We start from the raw sequence: 23,228 nt of genomic DNA on the forward strand, positions 1-23,228 counted from the left end.
TTCGGAGGCCTCCAAGAAAACACTCTTTTGTATTTGTATTTGTGGACTGAAGGCTACAGGATGTTATGTTTCGGAGCCTTGGATTTATCTCTAAGGTGTTCCACAGTCGGTTGGTTTAATTTCAGTTCAGGCTTATTCTCACTGCTCGGCTCCTGTAAATCACTGCATCCCCGTGGAGCCAGATATGTGCACTCAGCGAGGCAGCGGTGAGAGAGAGAAAGTGATGCTGGAGTGGATCTCTGTCGCCATCTAGAGACGCGTGTTCTCCTAGCTGAGCGTTATGATTTGGAAAGGAATACCCACTAAACTCAGCTGACCCATGTTTGTCTTTGAGGAATGGAATTTAAAGAGATTTTAGAGATAAATATCTTTGATTTACTGTGGCGTGTGGCATCACTGCAAGACATTTAAAAAAAAAGGTGTATCTGGATATGATCGTTTTAAAAAAGCAAATGAAGATGGCGAGCAAAACACTGATTTCTAAAATAAGCAGATTAACCTTTGGCGGGTGGAAGTCACACACACACACACACACACACACACACACACACACACACACACACACACACACACACCGCTCTCCACCGACCGGCGCGCTGAGGGACCAGAATCGAACACACCCACCGGCAGAGTCATGTGGTTGGTCATGAGGAAGTAAACAGGGAAGAGAAGATCTGAAGAGGCGAGTCTGGTTGTCTGTGGCTTTTAAAATGTCTATTTAAATTAAACCAGGTATCTGTAAAGACAAAGAAAAGAGAGAAAAAGCGTCTGTTTACGGCATGTGTGCATCTTTTCACGGAGTGTCGTCTGCAGCATTAACGGCTAATCAAAGTAGCTAGCAGGCTATGCTAACGTTAGCATGCCCATATAATAACTACTACTCGTATTCTTCCGTTTAACCAAACGCATACCCTAACAACTAGACGAGCATTCTCAGCGTGTGTCGGTGTGTCTTCAAGGAACCTGGGAATTGTGACACCTCGGCGTGTTAAAACGTTACTAACACGACATTATGGATTCACGTTAAAACTTGTCAAAATGAGTGTAACTGTAACGCGTTAAAGTAATGTAAATGCTTGTCGCGGTATATTCCCAGTGAGAAAACCTCCATATTCATGCAAATTACCGTGATATTACTAAGTAAAGGTAATATTAATGTACTAAGCTATTACCTGAACCTCTGGGGGGGGCAGCATCAGTCTGGATGATGCCATTTATTGTCTTGCTCAAAGACACTTCAGCAGGGTGGATGAAACTAGTCTGTCCAGATGAAACAATTGAACTAGCTGCTGTTTTCAAACTTCCTGCCTTCCTTTCTTCTTTTCCTAGCTGGAGTATTCAAGCAGTCAGTCTGCTGCCAAACACAGGGTCAAGGTGTGGCTGATTCGTGCTTCATCCTCCTCCTCCTCTTCCTCCAGACGCTATGGTGGACTTCCTGGCGGAGAACAACCTGTGCGGCCAGGCCGTCCTCAGGATAGTTTCCAGAGGGAATGCCATCATTGCCGAGCTGCTGCGCCTCTCTGACTTTATCCCGACAGTTTTCAGGCTCAAGGACAAAAGCGACCAGCAGAAATATGGAGACATTATTTGTGACTTCAGCTACTTTAAGGTATGGATTTGATCAGGGCACGCATTTTTGGGGCCTTGGACTGTTAGTTGTAGTCTCACCGCTTGGGCCAAAGCTTAATATACAAGTGCTGAAGTGACAACCTGACTCCATTAGATTAAAAGGAGGTGGATATATATATAAATGTTCAGTTAAAATAACCGTATATCCATCAGCATTGGCTTTAAAGGACTGCTGTATGTTTTTCCTTGAGTTCAGGAAATAAACATTTTATCTCTGTGTGTGATTTATTAAAATGGTTTTGTTGTTGTGGGAACAGCTGTTCAACCGTGTCCCCTTTGTTGGGAGCTGTTTGTTCCTTCTGACAAAGAGAAAAGTATCGTTTGAGTTTCTTGTTTCAAGGTGTTGCTTCTCCGCCAGGGTCCAGAGTACTATGAGGGGAAGCTGGAAGCCAAACCCGATCTTCAAGACCTGGATGAAGAGTTCAGAGAGAACAACATCGAGATTCTGTCCAGGTTCTATCTGGCGTTTGAGAGTGTCCACAAATACATAGTGGATCTTAACAGGTAAGACGAGACCAGGCTATTTCGGCTTGTTTTTTCAGGTCAGGTTCAGTTCAGTCGATTTAAGAGTAATAATGTTTTGAGCCGTCCTATTGAAAGAAACAGCAATAAACACAGTCCCTGACCGTGCTTCACACCCCCTCCCTCATCCTTTTTAAACCACACAACACGATAAGTTCTATATTACAAGATGCTATTATTACATTTTCTCCTCTTGTCAGATATTTGGATGACCTACATGAGGGTGTTTATATCCAGCAGACTCTGGAGACTGTGCTTCTAAATGAGGATGGAAAACAGCTTTTAGTAAGTCCCACAAATGCAAATTACTTTTACATGTTTCTAACATTACAGGAACAAGCTAGCATATTCCAAATATCTGTGATGAGGTCATATCCGTCTGTTTCACCGCTTTGATGATTGAGTTCCATCCGGAACTAACCGACAAAGACGCACAGGGAGTTGATTGTGTTTTCTTTCTCCCCATAGTGTGAGGCTCTCTACCTCTATGGAGTCATGTTGCTGGTTATTGACCAAAAGATTGAAGGGGAGGTCAGAGAGAGGATGCTTGTTTCCTACTATAGATACAGGTGTGCTTGTCACCCACACACCCACACACACACACACACACACACACACACACACAGATTCACGACACCGTCTTGCTGACTCACGCGCTCGATGGACTCAATCCACTTGTTTGCCGGTGAGCTCGCTCACAGCGAAGTTGAGTCACTTTGCGTGACTCACATGTGGATTTGTTTTGAGTGAACATTACCTGATCTCTGTTCATCCCTCTCTCTCTCTCTCCGCCTCTCAGGTGCAACATCCACTCTTCATGTCTTTGAAATGGGATATTTTATTTACTTATGGTGTTTTCAGGCATTATCTTACGTCAAAGTATTTGTTTCTTTATAATTATAACGCTCCGTGTTCATACTTAAATGATATCGTCAATTAACCGCAATGCCGAGATACACGCAGAATTGAACTGAACTGATCATTTTAGTCCATTGTGGCAGCATTATTCAATCATCACATCATGCTTTACCCGTGATAACGACAAGTAGCATGCCACTTGTGTCCTCACTTGCCTCCGTCTTTCATATTTTCTTCAGCGCTGCCCGCTCATCGGCCGACTCCAACCTGGATGACATCTGCAAGCTGCTGCGCAGCACCGGCTACTCCAGCCAGCCTGGAGCCAAGCGGCCGGCCAACTACCCGGAGAGCTACTTCCAGCGAGTCCCCATCAGTTCCACTTTTATCAGCATGGTCATTGGGAGGCTGCGCTCCGACGACATATACAACCAAGTGAGACGACACGTTTGGCCGAGAAGAACTGTTACGACTCGAGTGTGTATGGATCGTGTGAAGTGTCCTGGGCTGGACCCTTAAAGCACATTTGTCTTGCTGTCCCATCAGGTGTCTGCGTACCCTCTACCAGAGCATCGTAGCACAGCGCTGGCTAACCAGGCCGCCATGCTCTATGTCTGCCTCTACTTCAGCCCCTCCATACTGCACACCCAGCAGGCCAAGATGAGGGAGATAGTGGACAAGTACTTCCCTGACAACTGGGTAAGACATTCGGCACACGGTAGGAATCTGCACCGGAGATGTCATGCCAGTAGATGAGCGCTGGATGTAAAGAAGTTAATAAGAATGCTGTACCGTGTACTGCGGTGGGTTTTCACTTCTCTAACTGAAGTGTATGTGTTGTGTGTCCTCAGGTTATCAGCATCTACATGGGGATCACAGTGAACCTGGTGGAGGCCTGGGAGCCGTACAAAGCGGCCAAGATCGCTCTCAACTACACCCTGGACTCTGCCAACATCAGAGAGCAGGTATTCAACAAAAAAGTTGGATTGGCTTCAATGTCGCTCAGCCAATTTACAGTCCTTCAGTGTGACACACTATTGTATGCAGGTACTGATAACTGCGTCTGCAGAATTTGCAAGTCATCCAGTGCGACTGCAGAATTTAAATTAAAACGCAAGGGTATTAATCAAAACCAGTGACTTTAGAAAGACATTTTTAAACTTGTCTTGAAAAGTTTGGGAAAAGTCGGCGAATGCAGATGAGGTCAAATTGAAGCGCGGGCTCTCTAACAAAGATGCATCGTAGTCCTGAAGGAGAGGAGGCAACCGAGTAATCCTTGTTTAGTGACTCATCTGCAGACATTGCCGTGCTTCCTAAAGGCCTCTGGTGGGAGTGGATGAATGACTTTTGACCATCTGTCTCTCTGTGTGTTTAGGCCTCTCGATATGCAGCGGGCATGGAGAGCCTGAGGCCTCAAGTGCAGCAGCTGCTGAAAGAAGGTTTCCTCAGGGAGGAGATCATCCTGGACAACATTCCCAAACTACTCAACTGTCTGAGGGACTGCAACGTCGCTATCCGCTGGCTGATGCTGCACTCAGCAGAGTCGGGTGAGAACGGCGGGCAGATTTTTCCTTTAGGACCACAAGTGTAGCTCGGAGTAGAATGTATTGTTAAAAAATGTGTGTTTTATTTTGTTTACGCAGCTCAAATTTGACTTTTGTCCTTTTTTCTAGTTGGTGTGAGCTGGAAGGTTCATATATATTTGTTCCAAACTTCCAAATGTGTGACTTTATCTGATGTTTCTTACAGCCTATGACCTAAACAACAAGCGACTGCGTCAGATCAAAGACCAAGTTCTCAACGACTCCAAGTACAACTCCAAGATCCTGTTCCAGCTGCTGCTGGACACTGCTCAGTTTGAGTTCACACTCAAAGAGGTGAGCGAATGACGACCGGGAAAACATGGACAAATAAGGAGTTGAGAGCAAATTGTCATTAATGTTATGGAAGGAGGATGGACACGGGGTTGTTTAAGAAAAAAGGTGGACACAGGGCCAAAAAACACCACGGGGACAAAGCTCGTTCCTCAACGAGAGACGATCTGGGTTTGACTTTCACAAACTGGCGAGCACCGCAGCCCTCGTTGAGCCGGGGAGGAGGGGCCAACTTTGAATGTTGTGTTTACAAACCGCAACCACAAATCCTGCTCATCGTGCCTTCAAGCTGCTGTCAAACATACTGAGCGCGTCTCTTTATTCCTGCCAGAGTGAAAGTGTGAAATTAATACCAGAATAATTCCTCTGATCCAGCCAACTGTGTTTCTCGTTAGGTGCGTCCCCGCTGTCGTCTATTAGCATAGACAACATATGGCTAGCCGGTCTATCATTAGGAGAGGACACAAATTTAATGTTCTCATTACACATCGCGTCTGACTAATCCCTCCACATCGACTGAGCGTCTGTGCCCGTCCCTCTTCCAGATGTTCAAGCAGATGCTATCAGAGAAGCAGATCAAATGGGAGAGCTTTCAGAAGGAGGGGTCAGAGAGAATGACCGAGCTGGCCGAAGTCTTCTCCGGAGTCAAGCCTCTTACCAGGGTGGAGAAAAACGGTGAGTTGCACTTGTCAGGACGGATGAGGTGAAAGGATTACACACACACACACACACACACACACACACACACACACACACACACACACACACACAGCGAAGAAGTGCTACCGACTAAAAGAACCTCAGCCGTGCGGCGTTTCATGCTCTGAATGCCGCAGATTATTTCAGTGTTGGAACACAGAATGCTTAAATGAGTTTAAGCTTCAAGCTGTTCAAAGACAAATGTTGAGGCAGGGACACATCGTGGGAGAGATGCATCAAGGACACGCATGCAGGGAGAGGCGGATTACAGTTACATCAGTCAAACGTCTGTTGTTGTAAAGACCACTTGTGAGAAACGCTGCTAACATTCTTTCTCCACTTGCACCACACACCTGTATGACCCCTCGCAGAAAACCTGCAGGCCTGGTTCAGAGAAATCTCAAAGCAGATCGAGTCTCTGAACTACGAGGACTCCACGGCTGCTGGCAGGAAGACGGTTCAGCTCATACAGGCTCTGGTCGAGGTGAGCGGCATGACGACATTTTCACATGAGACTCGCAGTGCCGAACGTCAAGATTTGATTTGCTAAAATTTCATTGAAGTCTTCTGAGCGTATCATTTGAATTTGATAACATGATTTGAATAATTGGGTACTATATTGCGGAGTTGGTCCGATAGCCTCGGCTTCATGCATATAGCTGATATGTGGATCCAATAACAATGGATGCAAACGGCAGCAGATTAAAGAGACAAAATGAACTGCTGTGAAATGCATATAAATAGAGACATACATAATAGAATTGTATTGTTGTCACGGTGGATCGGCATGCCCTCAAATGGAACAAATATGATTTCCACAAAAACACTGGGTTATGTTTATTTTTTAGCTAGTCCTTCTTCTTAGCCAGCACCAAAATGTACTCAGAAATTGAATGGAGGCCAATGGAGACATCGAGAAAGTCAGACTGCCAGGCGAGTGCCTCCCGCCCTGTGTGCAGATGTGTGACTGCAGTGCTGTTTGTTGGGTCTTCAGGTCCAGGAGTTCCACCAGTTGGAGTCAAACCTGCAGGTCTGTCAGTTCCTGGCCGACACCAGGAAGTTTCTGCACCAAATGATCCGCACCATCAATATCAAAGAAGAAGTGCTCATCACTATGCAGATAGTTGGAGACCTGTCCTACGCGTGGCAGATCATTGACAGGTATGTGCATACTGATGAACAGTAAAGCCGTACCAAAAACCCTGGTGAGAAGAAGACGGCGACGCAAACATGGATAAGCAGAAAAATGAAGAACACAGTTCAGTTAAAAGCTCCTCAGCAACATACAGATAGTGACAGTGATATGCAGTTGTCTCTACAGAGGAATTCACCTGTTTGTTTTTTATGATTTGTTCTGCAGCTTCACGTTGATTATGCAGGAGAGCATTCGAGTCAACCCGTCCATGGTCACCAAACTGAGAGCTACATTTCTGAAGGTCAGGACCATGTGCGCATGCTCACACCAAGACAGAAGAGAATAACAACTTCAATTATTCCCAAAACTAGAGCTACCTGTGATGCTAAAATAAAGATGTGTGTGTGTGTGTGTGTGTGTGTGTGTGTGTGTGTGTGTGTGTGTGTGTGTGTGTGTGTGTGTGCGCAGCTGGCATCTGCATTGGACCTTCCATTGCTGCGGATCAACCAGGCCAACAGCGCCGACCTGCTGAGTGTTTCACAGTTCTACTCCGGAGAGTTGGTGGCTTATGTGCGAAAGGTACAGTGAAATGAAGTCATGATGCCGCCCATGAGCTTACGGAGGTAGCTCTCGAATCCCAAGGTTCACAGCAGAGAGGACGTCGGTCTTTCACATTTCCTGTGGCAATCACAAATGAACACTGTTTCAAAACGCTTTCAGGACTTTAACAAATGAGCTCCGCATGCTGTAAATTATTGTGGCGGCTGCAGAAACACCTGCGGTCATGATTAATGTTTCTACAACCATCTGTTTGGCAAATCTAGCCCCAAAACGGCAATTTAGTGACTTTATGCTGGAGGACTGGCTCCTACTGGCTGTACACAAGATTGTTCATCTCCAGCACCGTGCACCATCTGCCTCTGAAGACTAATCTCAACTCTTCTGTCTTCAAAACAAACCCCTCAAAAGGCTTACGGTGTCGGATTCATGTCGGTGCTCAGTTTCATCTTCTCGTTTCCAGGTGCTGCAGATCATCCCAGAGAGCATGTTCACCTCTCTGGCCAAGATCATCAAGCTTCAGATCCACGACATCATGGAGGTGCCCACGCGGCTAGACAAGGACAAGCTGAAGGACTACTCCCAGCTCGGGGCTCGCTACGAAGTAAAACTACCGTTCACTTCACAATGTGCACGTAGCTCCCGGAGCGTGCTTCACAATGTCACTGAAGTCGTGAAGAAACATCCGTCGATGTTAGAGAATAAAGTTGTTCTGTTTAGACGCCGACTTGTGTGCTGCAGTAATCAATTACTGTTCATCAATTATCAATTTGTTTTCAATCAATGATTTAATCGAAGGGTCTTCGTGAGCCTGAACGTCCCTCTGCTTCTTGTGATTACAGGTGGCTAAACTCACCCATGACATCTCCATTTTCACTGAGGGGATCCTGATGATGAAGACCACTCTGGTTGGGATCATTAAGGTAGATGATGGTTGTGATGGAATATTAAAAGACGTTTAGTTGTTGTTACAACATGCAGGCAGGGGTACGGTATCTACGTCAGCCTCAGTGCAGCTGAAGAAGAAGTAACTGGATTCTACTTTTCCGTTAGGTGGATCCCAAGCAGCTCCTGGAGGACGGCATCAGGAAGGAGCTGGTGAAGAGGGTAGCTTATGCTCTCCACAAAGGACTGATCTTCAACCTCAGGGCTAAGGTCAGACTTCACATCTGTCCATCGCTGAGTACTTCTATAACAGCAGTGAAAAATGAAAGCGATGAGACTAAACAAGAATCTTCCTCTCTCGCAGCCTAGTGAGCTGATGCCCAAGTTGAAGGACATGGCGGCCACCATGGATGGGTTCTACAGGTCGTTTGAGTACATCCAGGACTACGTCAGCATCTACGGCCTTAAAATCTGGCAGGAGGAGGTGTCCCGTATCATCAACTACAATGTGGAACAGGAATGCAACAGCTTCCTCAGGGCCAAGGTCAGCACCGCTCAACAGTCAGCACGCTGTTTTGCAGCTTTCTGGTCGTTTTGTGTATTCGTCAGTAACGGGGAGTGGATTCGTCGGTTTCTTTCCTTGCTTCCAATCAGATCCAGGACTGGCAGAGTGTGCACCAGTCCACCCACATCCCCATCCCAAAGTTTCCCTCCGTGGACGAGTCCGCCACCTTCATCGGCCGTCTCTGCAGAGAGATCCTCCGCATCACGGATCCCAAGTATGTCTCCTCAAATAGAAGAAGAGTAGCTGAACGTTTATGTGCTTAAAAAGTCTCGTTGGCAAGTTGTTTGACCACGTCCGCTGTCCGCAGATGTATTTATGCCGCCGTTGCGCAACCTGTCGCCTCACTAGTGACGCCTCACAAAGGAGATGAAGGAGAACCCGTGTGGACATGTCCTGAAATAAAAGAGCTATTGAAATCCTAGGAAGTGCTTTTCTTTCTCAGAACACCTGAGTTTTAGCTGAAGAAACAAGCCTTTGTCATGTCCGTAGATACTGAGTGTTTGCAGTCGTCCTCAGCTCCCTGACAAACGTTGGTCCTTTCTCCAGAGTGACTTGCTACATCGACCAGTTGAACACCTGGTACGACCTGAGGAGCCACCACGAGGTCACCAACAACAGGCTGTTCTCTGAGATCCAGAACACTCTGGGTACTTTTGGCCTCAACGGACTGGACCGCCTGCTCTGCTTCATGATTGTCAAGGAACTTCAGGTAATTAGCATACCAAAAAAAAGCTTTCAGGCTGTGAAACAAAGCTACCCTAAGGCTCTTATTGGTGACGAAAACAGCGAATGAATCCAGGTCTGTAAGGGCTTTCTTTAATGCATACCTGAATATATTTGCACTGTTAACGTGTTTCTCCCATCAGAACTTCCTGATGTGGATTCAGAGGACAATTCTGAAGGACAGAGCGGCGGTGGATGTTTTCAAAGCCATGCTGGGTGCTGTGAACCCAATCCAGGGTATCGTGGGTAGGTTTTCATTATCGGAACTCCTTCAGCCTGCCAGCGTCTTTTCATTCCATGAAGGAGAATTCATTTGGGGTTTTTTCCTGCGCAACAGGTAACGCCAGCAAAGTGTACGCTAGCGCTGTGGCCAAAACCCAGAAGATCTGGGGTGCGTACCTGGAGGCCATCATGAAGGTACTGGTCCACGATGTTCCCTAACGCTGCGAATAGAAAATTATTATTGATTACTTTAACTTGGATGTTCATCCTGTGTTTTCCCGCCACTCCATCTGTTTGTTGTAGGTCGGGCAGATGCAGATTCTCAGACAGCAGATCGCTAATGAGCTGAACTACTCCTGCAAGTTTGACTCCAAACACCTGGCTGCTGCCCTGGAAAACCTCAACAAGTCAGTCAAGTCTCACCACTTTATTATTACTAGTTTTGCCATGTACTAGTAGTATATCACTGATGATCAATAAAAACATCTGATCCGACTTTTTCCTGATTGATAAATACTCATCATCCGTCATGCCTCAACTCTTACTGTGCCCTCGCCAGGTCTCTGCTGGCCGACATTGAAGCTCACTACCAGGATCCCTCGCTGCCCTACCCTAAAGAGGACAACACTCTTCTGTACGACATCACCTCCCACCTGGAGGCCGCCGGCATTCACAACCCACTCAACAAGGTCCGGAGATGATGAGTGTCGTTTGACAAATAAGAATTGTTTTTCAGAAACCACCACAAGCTGAAGCGTGTCTGTCGTTCACACTCTCTCGCTTCGTCTGTTTTCTGTGGTCATTTGTTGCAGAACGCTCTGACCATTTTTCTTGCATTTCTCACAGATCTACATCACCACAAAGCGCCTTCCGTACTTCCCCATCATCAACTTCCTGTTTATTATCGCTCAGCTGCCTAAACTTCAGTACAACAAAAACCAAGGCAAGTTTTTTTTATCGCGCCGCGGTTCACGAGTTATTACGTTGTACAGTCGTGAGTGCAACAGGTCAAACCGGTGGGCCCACACGGCATCTCTTACAGTTTGAATGCAGTTTTTTAAATTCTTCCCCAGATTCTTGTTATCATAGGGATAAATGATGTGGTGGATTTTACAGTCAGTGTGACGGACTTGGCTGCATCAAACATGTAAATGGCCGCCCGACTTTTCCCAGGAATGACCTGCAAGAAAGCCACAGATCCAGTGGACTGGCCTCCGCTGGTGCTCGGCGTGCTCACCCTGCTCAAGCAGTTTCACTCGAGATACACGCAGCAGTTCTTGTCTCTCATTGGTCAGTTCATCCGCTCAATCATGGAGCAGTGCACAAGGTAACAACACACACTGGACTACAGTTTATTTTTTACGTGTGTGGTTTAAAATATGGTTTCTGTTTGCTTGATCTGAGTACTTTGATGAAGTCTATCCTTTTATAACTTCATGGACTCACCTTTGAGTTTGCATTTGATCCCATCACAGTCAGAAGATCCCTGACATGCCTTCTGATGTGGTGGGAGCGCTGATGTTCCTGGAAGACTATGTGAAGTACACTAAACTGTCACGCAAGGTAGGCCAACTTTGACCTTAGCATTGCTGCTAGTGAGGTTGTCAAAATGTGGTAAATTACAACAATTGACATAAACTGGGGGCAGCTTTGATTTCTGACGATTCTACCCTTACATGTTGAGCAGCTGTATTGATGTATAGTAAGATGTAATACCTTTCAGCTGTGAGAAGTAGTTTATCATAAAGCACCGTGCTCTGAATACGACTGTAGACATGTTTTGAGCACTGTGAGGATAACGTGTGTTTCTCCTTCTTCCCTGTATTCTTAAGGTGGCTGAAGCCCATGTGCCCAGTTTCATTTTTGATGAGTTCAGAACAATACTGTGAAGATCTGGAGGAAGCATTTCGTCACGCGCCGCTATGCTTTTGTTGCCATACGTTTTACATTGTGACTCGTCACGTTAGGAAAAGCATAGGTGTGTTGCTAATAACATTAACGATCACTGTCAGTGAGCCATGACAGTGAGCCTGCATGCACAATACCAGCACCCTGAAACTGAAGCAGCAAAATGAAAAAGAAAATCAGTCTTCATTCATTTTCAATGTCTACCATGAAAAAAAAGCTTGTTTTACTTTCACATTTCATTGACCATTAATGTCTTAATGCACTAATAATAGATTGTACATAGATATAAAATTGAAATAGCCTATTTGCCTACTTTATGTATTATCACTTTGTGCCATTTCCAAATAATATTTAGTAATAAATACGATTGTTCATAATAATCTTGTGTTGCTTCTCTTCAGTTGATAAGTGGATCTTTTGGTCAAGGCTTTTATTTTGAAAATAACAAAAACAAACCTGGAAGTATCTTAGCTGTAGCTACTGTTGTAGTTTTTTCGCGGGTGATTTGCGTGTTTTTTCTCACCGTTGCTTATCTTCATGGTAGCATTAGGACAACAAACTGACACAGATAAAGCCGCTGCTACGTCACACTCATACAGGAAGTACCTATTCAAATAACTAGCTAGGCTAACCGGACCAGAAGCGAGGACGTGAACGTTAGCACGCTAGGCTAACGTAGCGTAGCTCAGCTTTGGGTCGCTTGCAGTGACGTTAGCAAGCTAGGCTAACGTAGCGTAGCTCAACTTTGGGTCGCTCGCAGTGAGTCGGTGGTCTCAGTGGATCTACGGTCGTGATGTCTCTGAGCGCCGTTCACGGAACACTGTCGAGTCTGAAGTCGTGTCAGGCGGACATCGGGACTGGAATGGACATAGTGACCGATGTGGCGATGGACCTGGCGGAAACGCAGGGTAACGATTACACTTGTATTAGCCTGTTAGTGGCCACCGTAACGCTGACGTTACATAGTCACCAGGGATATTCACCGGTGGCGATGATAGTGACGTTACTTTTGATTGAACAAGTGTATTTACAGTAGTGGAAATGAAAAGCACATGTCGTTACAGTACTTGAGTAACGTTACAATAGTGAGGAAAGTTACGTACTAGTCCATTTAATGCTAACGTTACTCCACAACATGTCAGAGGGAGTTATTGTACTTTTTAATCCACTACATGTATGTGGCATCGATAGCTTTGTGTTCTTACAAGATGACCAGCTACTACAGTAATGCATCAATGATGATACCAATTATGGAATATAATAATATACTTGCTGTGGCCATTCTGCATAATGAGTATATGCACTTTCTGTTGCTAATGCATCACTTTTTAAATGCGAGTCATTTTACACAACACTGTAGTGTGTTTCTAGTGTGGTATCACTACTCTGGGTACGTCCGTCACTCTGTGGGCTGCTGTGTTACAGATGAAGGGGAACATCCGGGCATCAAGGAGATGGAGGCCATGATTCTGGAGTGTGCCAAGCTGGACAGAGAAATCAACCACTTTGTTGACATTGTGCAACAAGTCACATCAGAGGTGAGAGCAGCCCGGCGCCGTCTACTCACACGAGTGGAAAACATTTCCCCCTGATACTAAATGACCGGGTCAGCTTCAGGATGCATTACCGGGATGAGGGCTTGGATGCACAAAAAGTGTGTATAGATGAGTGGTCCTTTGCAAGTCTTAATGTCAAGGTGTTGGTTTTAAATGTCCGGGGAAAACACTGAAGTTGACTAATCTACCTCCGTTTGTGTAGGTGAACACACAGCAGCCCGAGGCCATGTTCAGCCTGTCGGCCAAAGTGAGGGAGCAGTTCACGGAGAGAATAGCCCGGCTCTCTGACGCCGAGCTGCAGAGTCACCCGAAAGTAGTGGCCTTCATGGACAGCACCAAGAGCTCTCTCAACCAAGGTGAGGCCTGCAGAGATGGGAGAACTAATCCAAAAGTATGCACTGCTGGACTCAACTCGCTGTATTCAGGACGTAGACTAGACCTGGATCATGGCTGTGCTCGCAGGAGGGCTGCTCAGCCGAGCAGAGAGACAAATCTTGGGATGATTTAGAATAATTAGCTGAATTTTAAAAACTCACTACTCCCTTTGTTTACTGTTGAGTAATTAACGTTGCCTGTCACCCTGTAGCTGTTATTTTTGGCTTTTTAATTGTTGTCCTTATTATACCCCTTATTAAAAACGTAGCCACGCTTGGGCAAGGCCGTGTGTTTTAGGCTCTCTGTACCAGACTGACTCATTCCCAAAAGTTGCATTGTGGGGAAAGGAAACATACTTTTCTGGTGTCTGATTATATGAGATCATTTCATACACAGTCAACATAATGTATTCTGTGAAGCCTTAACCCATCAACCATCATTGTTGTTCACTCAAAGAGCGCCAAATCACCTAATGTTTCCCACGGAGGGATACTTCATGAAGCTTACATTCTGCTCTCTTAATGTCTACAAATTAGAACATGTAACCTTATTGGCTTATTGCATCATCATCGCCTGAACGAGCACACTGAATGTGCGCTACTGTAAATGTGTACGGCTGCGTGTCTTACATCATTACGCCGTTTGATTACATGCAGAATTAGCTCTGAATTTATTACCATGTTTCTATAATCCATAACTGTAGTTTCAGCCACATCCATGTCCTCACATTTGGAAGCTCACCGTCCGCTTTGTTGTGATTTCAGTCAACCGAGAGCCGGTGGAGAACACGGAGGAGCTGGATGAAGACGTCGCCGTCACACAGAGCCAAGTCAACTTCACCTGCCCACTCACACAGGTAGAGCGCTGCAGCCTGCTACTGTCTTATTTCTACCAGTTTACATATTCCAGTTGAATGCTTTTTTTTTTAATTCTTATTTCAAAACATTTGTATCTTATTTCAACTGATCTCTGACAACAACATATTAGTTGCAGTGTCAGCAAAAACATAGGAAACCCCCTTGCTGTTTTAGCAGCTGAATTGTGCGTTGTCATTTGATAACGCCGCTGTGAATCTGTATTCAAGGTGGAAATGGTGAACCCGATGAAGAATAAGAAGTGTAACCACCACTATGACGAAGGCGCCATACTGGGCCTGATCAAAGCAAAACAAGGCCAGAAGAAGAAATGCCGGTAAGACGCTCTCCCTCGGAGGACCGTTGTGCCGTGAGACCAGCAGTCGGCCTTAATTCACATTTCCTTTATTACACTGCTTTGATGTTGGGATGAATTTAAATGTGGCTGCTGCTGAAGGAGCTCTCATGAAGTCGCAGCGCCGGCTTCTGTTGTTGTCAAAGACGCCTTCCTATCGTCTCGAGTCCTGACGGCGCTCGCCACGCACGCCTTCCATCCGCAATTATAGCAGCAATGCTCAAAGGGGCCGTGTTGTGATTAGGTGTATGACTGACTTCATCCTCATCCTCCCTGAAGTGCCTGTCGGTATCGATGCAGACATGTTTGTATTCTATTTGCGTGTTTTCTAGACGGCCCTTTAAGCATTCTTTGTCTGCCCTCTAGCTGTCCTGTGGTGGGCTGTGGGAACGCCGACGTGAGACAGTCGGATCTGATTCCCGACCAGATGCTGAGGAGAAAGATCCAGAGCCAAAAGAGACACGGCAACCGCATGTAGCAACGTAGTTTACCTTTCTGTTGGCAGAATCTTTAATAATATAGCGTGTGCCAAGGGAGTTAATTTCATTTTAAGAAGGAGTATGTCGTTGGCAGTCTTTTTGAGCCACTTGTTTCCATCAGTCTTCAGTTGAAACTAGCTATTAACTTATAGTTGGTGGAAAATTTACAATTTTTCTATTCAGAGATTTGTACCTGAGGAAAACTGTGCCACCCGGCCAACTAGAATTTAATAAGTGCTGATGTGTTTGTATTTCAACTGGAGCCTCTTTTTGTTTTGTATTCTTGTTCTATGTAAATAAAAGCTGCAGACCTTTTGATAAATGAACACTGCCAAGCTTGCATTTGTGATCGGGAGCGACTGTAGATACGTTTGTGTATTATCGTAACACCGTGCAGTACGTCGACCGAACCACAAGAGAGCAGTGTCTGCATGAGGACACGGGACCTACGATGAGAAATACATCTCTCATCTCTGGATTATTCACTCTCAGCTCCAGGTGTGATGGAGGATTATTAGTCGCGTTGTGACCTCTACTGACGACTATACATCCAGGAAGTGCTCGTTTGACTCTCCCCTCATCATGGAGCATATACACGTTTATGCACTTTACACATTTAAACATGTTGACTTGTGATCCTCCTTATTCAAATAAAAGTTTCTTCTAACTGAAGTAAAAACTCGAGTAGGATTCTGGAGATACTAAATGAATTTCCATTAAAAACAAACAGTTATTTGAATGAGCCGTTAGCGAGCAGGAATGCACTTTGCACTTGTGTGATTAAATCTGTCCATCCATTCTGCTCTCGCTCCTTGTGAAGGCTCTTTGTTCCAAAGAGGAAACAAACAAAAGGCTGTGTTGAGATGGAACTAGGTGAAGCTAATCTTTTAATAACCTTGCATCACGCATTTTTCAAAATTCTCTAATTGCTCTTCCCCTCCAAAGAGTACGTGACGCAGCACTAAGAGCATTCAGCCCATGAAGATATTAACCGGCAACAAATGGTCTCCAGTGTTGACTCATTCACTTCTCCACTCTGCTTCCTTTTGAATTAGCGTTCTGCAAAGCTGCTCGTGTTTACTGCACAACATGTGAAGTCACAGGTAGTTTAACAACAACAGTTCAATTAGTGGAGAGTGCACAAACCAGCATCCGCACTGCATCCACCGCATCACCGGCAGAGCTGTAAATATCCTCCCAATTCAATCACAATATTGTACAGACATGCACCAGTGAAGAAAAAAGAACCAATCAACTCCCCATAGATGTTTGCTTTCTTCTGGTTATGTTTGATCTGGAATTCACATTCGTCTGTTCAAAAGCTCAGAGAAGTATGTGTAATGGCTGCCTGAGACACTGTAAGCCTCGATATCTGGCTTGTCGAAGGAGGATTTTACCTTTTTTGGCAGGAAGTGAGTGTCGTCTCACTTTGTGGCGCAGAGTTTGGATGGAGAGGGAGGAGGACAGCGCGGCTCAGATCAGACCGGTGGTCCAAAATCCTGGTTTGATTTGAGGCGTCGTGCTTTTCTCCCCACTGCTTGTGGGGCTAAATCCAAACAAGAGTCTGGTTCACGCTGCTGAGGGAACACAACTATTTCCTTTACGCCACAGTTAAGGCTGCAAGTGAGAAGGTACTGTGAAGTGTGCGCTGACAAACACAAGGTGCATCTTGACCCGCTGTCAAGCTGCCCTGACTTACTGGGACATTTAAAAGAACAGAGCCGTTGTTAACGGTAATCAGCGACGCCTGTGCTTCTGCTACAACGACGAGTCAGGAGGTCTGCTGTGAAGTTCAACGTGGGCAGAGAGAACCTCAGAGACACGTAACACTTCTGTGGCGATATGTAGATCTTTATAGAGCAAAGTTACACAGAGAGCATCATTTGACTCGTTAGTCAGTCTGTGTTTGATTGTATGTCTGGGTTGTGTTCGTTAATGACGCAACCTCAAGTTCAAGGGAGCATTGTTCCTGAATACTTTTGTAATTTCCTTAAGCTATACACCTTTTTGATGAATTGCATGAAAACATCTTTTGTTAATTAAAAGATATTGATGTATACTCCAGATATACTGTATGCTCCATGTTGTATGTTTTTGACCGTTTATTATTCTCCCCCTTTAAAAAATTACTGTATTGATCACGCATTGACTTCAGTGTGTGTGTGTGTGTGTGTGTGTGTGTGTGTGTGTGTGTGTGTGTGTGTGTGTGTCTGTGTCTGTGTGTGTCTGTGTGTGTCTGTGTGTTGTACTGAGAACTCGGTTTATCGTGACCTAATATTACGTTTCATTGTTTAAATGATGTTTCCCTCTAACATCCCACATCTCCACATTATAGGTTACAATGAAAAACAAACTTGACCTTTGAGTTTGATTTTCAATAGGAGCCTATACTGAACACATAACATGTAATACACTATACTGATTAAATTCATTCATTACAACGTTTTACCCAATAACCTCATAATAACCTCACCTAGTTAGGAGATGTGTAAAGCAAAGTGAAGACTGGATATGTAAAAGAGGAGAGAGAGAAAAAGGCGCACTGTCGCTTTAAATGACAACACCTCCCAGCAGTCTCTGGGTCCTGGGTGAGTTTCGCTGCAACACTGGTTCATACTACAGACAGACGCGCAGAACAGCAGAGCAAACCGCACAACCGCCTCCTCAGCGCACAGGAAGGAGCGTCCGCCGGCGCCACCGATGTGACAACAGGAGCGCGTGAGAAAGCTGCTGCCAGGAGCCGAACTGCGGGTGAGTCCGTCTGCGCTCCTGAGACTTTACTGTGGACTGACCCTGGAGGAGGCGAACCGGACTGACGGTGGGGTACCGCTGAGAGAGACTTAACGTGACGGCAGAAGTGTAGCAGGTGATGTCAAACAGTGCGGAGGCGGTGTGAGAAGTGAACGTAGCAGTGGTTGTATCCGGTGAGTAGTGTGTGGAAAAACTGTGAGCCAACAGGTGTGTCAGGTCACACCTGTTGGGATTGTAGAAACAGCGTAGTGCGACTTTCGGATCGGCTCGTGCTCTTTGTTGACGCGTCTGTTTGTTTGTGTACAGGTCGGCGCAGTTGGCGTTCGTTTGGAGGACGTACCCAGCCGGACATGGATTACTGGTGCCCGTCTTCACTGCTTTGGATTTAGTTGAGACACAACGCTGCGCCTTAACCTCCCGTCTCTCCTCCCCCGGTTGAAGAAAGAACAGGTGGATCCTGTTTGTGCCTTCGTCTTAGTCCACCTCCCAGCATCCACCTGTCACCTTTATGGGGAACCAGGTGGAGAAACTAACGCATTTGAATTACGCAGAGGTGCCAACGTCTGACCCAAATGGGTTCGACCCGGAAGACGACGACGGACCGCGAATCGGCGTCTCGTACATTTTCTCTAACGACGACGACGAGCAGGAGGACAATTTGGAGCGCCACGCGGTGAACCACGAGGAGAAGCCCTTTGACCCCCAGGACGAGCTGGCGTGCGCGATTTACTACCGAGAGGAGTGCGTCTACGAGACGAGCGCCGGAGCCGCGACTCACTCTGCGGAAAGTCTCCTGAACAAGTGCAGACCGGGAGACCTGCTGGAGTTCGTGGCCACCGGACAGTACCCCCACTGGGCCGTGTACGTGGGGGACTTCCAGGTGGTCCACATGCACAGGGCCGAGATAAAGAACAACTTTCTCACCGACGTGAGCCAGGGCAAGAAAGGCAGGATAGTGAACGGCCTCTACAGGTACCGCGCGCTCCCCCCGGAGGTGATCGTGCGCAACGCCCTGGACCACGTTGGGTCGAGGGACCGAGAGCTGTACTGGAGAAACTCTGAGTGCTTTGCCGCTTGGTGCCGCTTTGGCAAACGGGAGTTTAAGATCGGAGGGGAGATCCGGATAGGGAAGCAGCCGTACAGGTTGAAATTGCTCTTTTCGGAGAAGAAGAGTCACGTCCTGGAGTTTCAAAGCCTGGAGGACGTGATCATGGAGAAGAGGAGGAACGATCAGATCGGCAAAGATGCTGTGACGCAAGAGCTGGCCAACCACTTGAACGCAACGCATGAAAACAAAGAGGAGCGTTTTGTCAACTGACAGCGGATGCTGTTGGAGCTTTAGCTTACAGGTGTTCTATGGGGGGGGGGGGGGGGGGGGCATGCACACTTTTCATGCACACTTTTCATGCTGAAAAAAACAACCTGTGTGTTGTTTTGAGGGAGCAAATGCACCGTGCTCTGGTGCACCGTGCCACGCTGCAAACACATCACAATCATAACAGGGAGTTACAATTTGCTTCCTTCAAAATGAGAGGAGAAGCCCCGACGTCTGGGGCGACACCTGGTCCACTCTCAAGAGCACTAGGGAGGCAGATCATCAGGGTTAAAGACAAAATCCACACGAGTTGATTTGCTGTGGGAATTTGAAGTGGTAAATGTCCTCCCTCCTCCTAAGACAAATGTGATTTTTACACACTCAACCCCCAGGATGAAGTGACTTGCTATGATGGATACATTTGCATCGGAGCTGCACCTGCAGTCTAATCATTTGGGGATGGAGTCAGAATTTAATTGCCCATAATTATCTTTCTAATCCAATGAATCTTTGCACAGAGGAGCAACACCTCTCCAGTGTACTTGTACCTGACCCGAGTGCTGAAAGGCCTCGCTCCTGTGCGACTCGGGTTTTGGCGATCAATACGGATTGGACGAGAGACGAATGCTTGCTTTTTGTTGTCGCGTGCCAACCTTGAGGGCGCCCTTCTTGTTGCTTTCTATCCAATCATCACTCAGCTTTACCCACTCTTTGACCACTCTGTGGACACAGCTACGACTGCACTTTGACTGATTCACCCTGTCAACAGTTTATTTTTTGGAGAACAAAAAAGAAAAAGATGTTTGTATGAAGGAATATGGAAATAAATATATATATTTGAACAGTATTTTTTCTTTTCTTTTTTTGGGCAAAGGATTGCAACTTTAACATTTAAATGATTTATGGCACCTCTGGTAGAATGCTAATAAACAATGTCAAACCATAAATCTCAGGACAAGTCGGAGAGGTTTTTAAATAATCTAACCGCCTCCTGCATCCTAAACACCAGCGTTGTGTTTCACCACAGACTCCTTTGAAAGCGACAACGCTGTCACAATTCCACTACCTGTCCAACCAGTACGGTCCCAGCGTTCTGCTCCTTTGTTTGGGGAGCAGAGCGTTGGCTGTCCGACAGTTAAAGCGCTTAATGTTGCTGCCTGTGTTAATCTAAATATTTGCCTCGGAGCAAGCAGCTCCCCAAACCACTCCCACATCAGATTTGTGAGCTGGTGTTGAGTTGTGTTCCGGCCGTGCAGGACGTGTTGCTTTGTTTACACCTCTGCTGACTGAAGATAAAGTTTAGCCTCAGGCTAATAATGTTCCTCTACACTATTCGTCTTTCTCTCCCACCACTGGAATTACAGCATTTAAATGACATTTTGGTCAAAGGGCTCAATTTTAACTTTTTAACTTTGAACTTTTTAATCACATCCCCATTTAGTTCCTATACACTGTGTAGAAAAGGATAATATATATATATACCCCATGTTATAATATTCTGGTTTATATAGTTTAAGATTAGAATTGTGATGAGAAACAGGCCAGGAATGTGAATTATGTATCAGCTCACAACAGGTAGACGCACAATTGAAACATCTCTGACATTTGAAATGCCGATGTGTAAGTAGTGGCGAACAGGGAGCCTCTTAACAGTTCCTTCACATACAGAGGCTGCAACGGAAATTACAGCAGGCTGTGAGGTTGTTCTGACCCGCGAGACATCTTGTTGTTCTTCAGTGTTCCACAGGAAGCTGATGACTCGCTCACAGACAGCCGTGACTTACTTCGCCTGTTTGTTTTCCTCTGGTAATATTTGCATGGAGATAATACTGTAGTCGTTCTGCTGCAGGTAAGGTCCCACTGGACCCAAAGCAGGATCATCATCAGCACCGGTACCGAATAGGAAAGCTGCCGGACACATTAGCATTTCTTCAATCCTCTACGGTCTACCCCAGTGATGAAATCTAAAGTGTGTGTGCGTGTGTGTGTGTGTGTGTGTGTGTGTGTGTGTGTGTGTGTGTGTGTGTGTGTGTGTGTATGGGAGGAATATTTATGATAATCAGTCATATTTTTTCTTTCTTTTTTTAGCAGCAGCAGAATCCGAGCAGCGTTTGTCACAGCGCTCGATGTTAAAGCAGCTGTAATACTAACTCCCATTTTTCATCATGTGAGACAAAGCATTATTCAATTTTGGGTTTTCTCTCCACAAATTTGTGTGCTTTCTATGATTTCACGAGCTATAAAAAAAAACGGGTACATAATAACTCAGCGAAGAAAGAGGCACCAAGCTGTGAGCTGAATTAATAATAATCTCAGTATGCTTTTATTGTGCAGCTTGTCTGTTAGTCAACTCTTAAAGCTGCCCTGTGGAGCTTCACACAAAGCTTCTGTTTACTTTCAATGTTGCTCACCAAAATACAAAGTGTGCGTCTTTGAGGCCTAGCGAGCACGTTGGATGTCTTTTCTTCCTCGTGGAATTTGCAGTCGTCTCCTGCGCCGCCTTTGTTGACCTGATAACAGCTGTTACTACATCAGCTGTTCAGCGTGAAAACGGGCCAAACAACACGGGGACCCGATGGTGAGGACTCCGCGGGTTATCTGTTATTGAGCTCGTCCCTCGTTCAGTCCGGCAGCCCAAGAAAGCGGAGCCAGTGTTTAAACTCTAGCGACTCCAGAGAAAGGCCACCAGCGGGATCTGCAGCCAGACGCGATGAGAGGCGACTTGCGAGAGTGAGAGACATCTTTTTTTTAACCGCGACACAGAAAAACGTGTGAAACCAGGGGAAGCTTTGGGTTTGACATATTGGCTCATTCATATCAGCCTTTTGGCCAGTGAGTCTGTCATGTTTCCCGTGGAGGACTGGAGGAGAGCCCACACCCTTCAGGCAAAACTGGCAACATTAAAGGAGTTGGGGACGAGCCAGAGCTCGAATCAAACCCACCCGTGTTTACAGGATGTCATTATCTAACAACTCCTTCCCACACGCGAACATGTCTGAACTTTAGAGGAGTGTGCTCATGAGGAGATGCTATCTGACAGGCCTACAGGAAGTGGGAGTGTGTGTTTTGGACGTGGCCTTAAGCCACTGTGAGACTGTTATCCATGTGGGACAAAAACAGCGTGGAGCTGCGAGATGGATGGTGTGAGCACATTTGACAATTTCAGGTTCTGTGCTTGACTATTTAGAACATGAATCTCACCTTCGGGGTTTTAATAGATTCACAGTTTTGTTTGCTACTCAAACAGCATCTATGAGCTGCTAAGGTCTTTGCCAATAGGACTCCTCTTTAAGCAGCAGAGCACAGGATTTATGAATGGCTGTTGGGAAAGAGAGTGCACTTGTAAGATAAGATAGGGAAACAGATTGCTCTTAGATTGAACCATTATTTGTTTTAATCCAAATTGTGCCGTCACTGATGAACAGCAGAGTCTGATACTCGCCACGTCAACGGTTAGCTTTAAAAAAAAAACCAACCTGAATTTTTTTTTCTCAGATTAAAAACATCCCCTAAACACAGAAGCAGAGAGCCGCGGGCTTTTTGTTTGTCAGGCCAATTTAAGTGCCCACTCACCTGAATCATGTTTATGCTTGTGTTCGGAGAGACAGTTCCATTTCCTGTGAATTAGAGCGAGTGTAATGAAACTCCAAAATTAACTGCACCGCATTCATTAGCAATTATCGATCCACTGTGCTGCAACTCATGCAACTTTTTCTTCTTCTTCTTCCACATTTCACTGTAAACTTTACTTCTTGCACCATCCGCTTGCATTCGGTCAGTCAGCAGTGGGACTCACCGTGTGACGTGGACTCAGCTGTTCACTGTTTCCTTCCAGGCTGCGAGTCTCTCTTGTGGGATGACCGTTTGTTTTTTCAGCTGCAGCAATGGTGAAGGCCATTCCTTCCCAGCTCCATGGAGTTGTAGCGTTGCTCTCCTTTTTCAAAGCAGCACTCTCATAACCTAGTTTT

General features: G+C 45.9%; 3 protein-coding genes across 5 annotated transcripts; all 3 read left to right on the top strand.

The window, feature by feature from the left end:
- Positions 1 to 626: 626 nt before the first annotated feature.
- washc5 (WASH complex subunit 5) lies at positions 627 to 11,942 on the top strand. Of its 2 annotated transcripts, none has more exons than XM_068735527.1 (29): positions 627 to 682; positions 1,330 to 1,609; positions 1,988 to 2,133; positions 2,352 to 2,436; positions 2,620 to 2,720; positions 3,249 to 3,441; positions 3,553 to 3,705; positions 3,858 to 3,971; positions 4,382 to 4,553; positions 4,756 to 4,883; positions 5,426 to 5,555; positions 5,951 to 6,063; positions 6,574 to 6,740; positions 6,940 to 7,015; positions 7,183 to 7,293; positions 7,736 to 7,876; positions 8,115 to 8,195; positions 8,326 to 8,427; positions 8,522 to 8,701; positions 8,812 to 8,936; positions 9,269 to 9,431; positions 9,589 to 9,691; positions 9,783 to 9,862; positions 9,971 to 10,074; positions 10,227 to 10,356; positions 10,514 to 10,610; positions 10,841 to 10,994; positions 11,143 to 11,230; positions 11,500 to 11,942. In XM_068735527.1, exons 2-29 carry the CDS (start codon positions 1,424 to 1,426, stop codon positions 11,554 to 11,556), a joined length of 3,480 nt encoding a protein of 1,159 aa, XP_068591628.1. In that variant the 5' UTR covers positions 627 to 682; positions 1,330 to 1,423; the 3' UTR covers positions 11,557 to 11,942. The 2 variants fall into 2 exon arrangements, with proteins under 2 accessions (XP_068591628.1, XP_068591629.1); XM_068735528.1 differs by lacking the exon at positions 627 to 682 and adding an exon at positions 712 to 732.
- Positions 11,943 to 12,032: 90 nt separating this feature from the next.
- nsmce2 (NSE2 (MMS21) homolog, SMC5-SMC6 complex SUMO ligase) lies at positions 12,033 to 15,520 on the top strand. The gene is made up of 6 exons (XM_068735529.1): positions 12,033 to 12,483; positions 13,001 to 13,113; positions 13,334 to 13,487; positions 14,271 to 14,362; positions 14,591 to 14,697; positions 15,082 to 15,520. The coding sequence occupies exons 1-6, from the start codon at positions 12,369 to 12,371 to the stop codon at positions 15,191 to 15,193; spliced, it is 693 nt and encodes a 230-aa protein (XP_068591630.1). The 5' UTR covers positions 12,033 to 12,368; the 3' UTR covers positions 15,194 to 15,520.
- Positions 15,521 to 17,831: 2,311 nt separating this feature from the next.
- On the top strand, positions 17,832 to 19,318 carry LOC137891632 (protein LRATD2-like). Of its 2 annotated transcripts, none has more exons than XM_068736353.1 (2): positions 17,832 to 18,118; positions 18,252 to 19,318. In XM_068736353.1, the coding sequence occupies exon 2, from the start codon at positions 18,454 to 18,456 to the stop codon at positions 19,261 to 19,263; it is 810 nt and encodes a 269-aa protein (XP_068592454.1). In that variant the 5' UTR covers positions 17,832 to 18,118; positions 18,252 to 18,453; the 3' UTR covers positions 19,264 to 19,318. The 2 variants fall into 2 exon arrangements, with proteins under 2 accessions (XP_068592454.1, XP_068592456.1); XM_068736355.1 differs by having other exon boundaries at positions 17,832 to 17,945.
- Positions 19,319 to 23,228: the final 3,910 nt, after the last annotated feature.

This window comes from Cebidichthys violaceus, unplaced genomic scaffold (genome assembly GCF_023349555.1).
Source record: "Cebidichthys violaceus isolate CVI_PGR_0920_01 unplaced genomic scaffold, fCebVio1.0.p SCAF_7, whole genome shotgun sequence".
NCBI classification, from domain to species: domain Eukaryota; kingdom Metazoa; phylum Chordata; class Actinopteri; order Perciformes; family Stichaeidae; genus Cebidichthys; species Cebidichthys violaceus.

What these genes read in the sequence shown, in the direction of transcription:
- washc5 (XM_068735527.1), top strand. Translation starts at nt 1,424, where the DNA reads ATGGTGGACTTCCTGGCGGAGAACAACCTGTGCGGCCAGGCCGTCCTC. An exon ending in AGCTCGGGGCTCGCTACGAA is followed by an intron (nt 7,877 to 8,114) that starts GTAAAACTACCG and finishes TTGTGATTACAG; the next exon opens with GTGGCTAAACTCACCCATGA. An exon ending in GCCCTGGAAAACCTCAACAA is followed by an intron (nt 10,075 to 10,226) that starts GTCAGTCAAGTC and finishes TGCCCTCGCCAG; the next exon opens with GTCTCTGCTGGCCGACATTG.
- nsmce2 (XM_068735529.1), top strand. Translation starts at nt 12,369, where the DNA reads ATGTCTCTGAGCGCCGTTCACGGAACACTGTCGAGTCTGAAGTCGTGT. An exon ending in CAAGAGCTCTCTCAACCAAG is followed by an intron (nt 13,488 to 14,270) that starts GTGAGGCCTGCA and finishes TTGTGATTTCAG; the next exon opens with TCAACCGAGAGCCGGTGGAG. An exon ending in TCACCTGCCCACTCACACAG is followed by an intron (nt 14,363 to 14,590) that starts GTAGAGCGCTGC and finishes TCTGTATTCAAG; the next exon opens with GTGGAAATGGTGAACCCGAT.
- LOC137891632 (XM_068736353.1), top strand. Translation starts at nt 18,454, where the DNA reads ATGGGGAACCAGGTGGAGAAACTAACGCATTTGAATTACGCAGAGGTG.